Source organism: Cebus imitator, unplaced genomic scaffold (genome assembly GCF_001604975.1).
Source record: "Cebus imitator isolate Cc_AM_T3 unplaced genomic scaffold, Cebus_imitator-1.0 Scaffold427, whole genome shotgun sequence".
In the NCBI taxonomy this organism is placed as follows: Eukaryota; Metazoa; Chordata; class Mammalia; order Primates; family Cebidae; genus Cebus; species Cebus imitator.
In genome coordinates this window covers 700,304-702,671 of record NW_016107742.1, presented here as the reverse complement: position 1 = coordinate 702,671, position 2,368 = coordinate 700,304, and the positions used below count along the sequence as shown (strand labels likewise).

The following is a 2,368-nucleotide window of genomic DNA, read 5'->3' as shown; positions in this document are numbered from 1 at the left end:
TTTTGAGACAGTCTTGCTCTGTTGCCCAGGCGGGAGTGCAGTGGCACGACCTTGGATCACCACGGCTCACCACAACCTCCACCTCCTGGGTTCAAGCAATTCTCCTGCCTCAGCTTCCCGAGTAGCTGAGACTACAGGCGCCTGCCACCACACCCAACTAATTTTTTTATTTTTAGTAGAGACGGGGTTTCACTATGTTGTCCAGGCTGGCCTCGAACTCCTGACTTCATGATCTGCCCGTCTTGGCCTCCCAAAGTGCTGGGATAACAGGCATGAGCCACCATACCTGGCTGAGCTGGGAGGTTTCCATTGTCATCTGAATTAAACAGGGAAGGGACACTTGAGACTGGGGGACAAACAGGAAGAAAGAGCCAACAAAGACTGGTAGTTTATTGTTACACACACACCAGGTTAACATCAGCCACTGTGCCATCCAGCCACTCCCCAGCACCATGTGTGGGCACAAACACACCACACCCCTCTTGGGAGGCAGATTTCTCTGCCTGCTCCCCTCTTCCCGTGGGAGGGGCATGGCTTCTGGGCAGTTTAAAGGTGGGAAGTTACAGGGGCCTAAATAGGTAGAAGAGCAGCAGCTCTGGACTGGCCAGCTGTAAGTAGCCTTGACTGAGGCTAAAGGGCCCCAAGGCCAGTCATGGAGTGTCCTGAATCCAGATCCCCAGGAAGGTTTTCACCAAACATGAAAGTCCCATTTGATGTGATGCCCAGCCTCTATCCTTAGGCGTTTCCAGAGTCCTTGAGGCGCTCTGCTTAGACAGCTGGCACAGAAGTGGTCAGGGCTTTGGCTGTGGCTCTGCCCGCTGCCTCCTGGGAAGCCGGGGAGTTAAGCAGAGTCCAGCATTAGGGAGCCCTTGTAGCAGTGGTGGGACTCTGCTTAGGAAGGAGATGTGTCTTTCCCCTGGTCCTGGCCCCATGCCCTCAGCATCCTTAAGAAATATGGCTTTTGGCTGGGCGCAGTGGCTCACGCCTGTAATCCCAGAACTTTGGGAGGCCGAGGCGGGTGGATCACGAGGTCAAGAGATCGAGACCATCCTGGTGAACATGGTGAAACCCCGTCTCTACTAAAAATACAAAACATTAGCTGGGCATGGCGGTGCGTGCCTGTAATCCCAGCTACTCAGGAGGCTGAGGCAGGAGAATGCCTGAACCCAGGAGGCGGAGGTCACGCCATTGTACCCCAGGCTGGGTAACAAGAGCGAAACTCTGTCTGGGAAAAGAAAAAAAAAAAAAAGAAATACGGCTGTCCACCTTTTTCCCTGCAAGAAAACTAAGTCCATCCGTTATGACTGTCCCGGGCCCCAAAGATGAAGGGCAGCCCCGGCAAGGGGAGAACTGATTGATTGGATCCCTGTCGGGGCAGTAGCAGGTTCCACCCACCGCAGTCCCAGGCCTGGGGGCGATGTTCAGGCTCAGCTGGTTCAAAGATGTCAGACCCACGTCCCTACCCCGAGGGCGAGAGGGCGGAACTGCTCAGCCCCAGGGGCGGGGCCTGTAGTCCGAGGCCGAGCGGGCGTGGTCCGGGTAGTCCAGGCGGCTCTCGGTGGCAGTGAGCATGCGCTCCGGCTCTACCACGAACATATAGTAGAGGTTCCACACCAGCATCGACAGCAGCGGCAGAAACGTCAGGCCGTAGCCGAAGCCTCGGAAGGAGCGGCCCACGGCGAAGGTCAGCCAGTAGATCAGCCTGTGGGGGCAAGAAAAGGGTCAGCCTACTCTGGAGGGAAGCTCGCCAGCCGACTGGCAATGAGCTGACGGTGTGGGGAGTAGACCCGGCAGGCAGATGCAGTTGGTGGGTATGGCTGGTACTTCAAATACAGCCACAGTTTATGCATTTAATATTTATTAGGCACAGCGCTAATTAAGTGATTGATTTTGACTTCCCCACGTTTATGAAGTTGAGTACATTATTCCTTCTCTTTTATTTTCCATTTATATACATATTTTTTTTCAGAGAAATGATCTTGATTTGTTGTCCAGTTTGGACTCAAACTTCTGGCCTTGGGGGGTTCTCTCACCTCAGACTCCTGAGGAGCTGGGATTACAGATGCGAGCCACCACACCTGGCTGTACAAACTTTAAAATGTTTGAGCAAATTCAATGAGTATAGTAAAATATCTTCCTCCCTTTACTATTGCCTCCTATTCTCCCCCAACCCCACCCCAGGCATCAATATTATGGTTTCTTGTCCACTGAGTGATTTTTCTTTATTATTATTATTTATTATTATTTTATTAGAGACAGGGTCTTACTCTGTCAACCAGGCTGGAGTGCAGTCACAGCCCCCAACTCCTGGGCTCAAGCAGTCCTCCCACCTCAGCCTCCCAAGTAGCAGGGACTACAGGTACATGCC

General features: G+C 53.0%; 2 protein-coding genes across 3 annotated transcripts in view; one reads left to right on the top strand and one right to left on the bottom strand.

Annotated features, from left to right (window-relative positions):
• Positions 1 to 1,255: 1,255 nt before the first annotated feature.
• The window catches only part of TMEM79 (transmembrane protein 79), a 7,697-nt gene continuing 6,584 nt past the window's right edge, over positions 1,256 to 2,368 (bottom strand). For both annotated transcript variants that reach the window (XM_017510000.2, XM_037731869.1), the window contains exon 4: positions 1,256 to 1,702. In XM_017510000.2, coding sequence (XP_017365489.1) covers positions 1,489 to 1,702 — 214 coding nt within the window. In that variant the 3' untranslated portion in view covers positions 1,256 to 1,488. The remainder of the gene's footprint in view (positions 1,703 to 2,368) is intronic.
• SMG5 (SMG5 nonsense mediated mRNA decay factor) overlaps positions 1,604 to 2,368 on the top strand; it is a 44,918-nt gene continuing 44,153 nt past the window's right edge. Inside the window, exon 1 of the mRNA XM_017509989.2 lies at positions 1,604 to 1,684. The gene's annotated coding sequence lies outside the window, so the exon portion shown is untranslated. The remainder of the gene's footprint in view (positions 1,685 to 2,368) is intronic.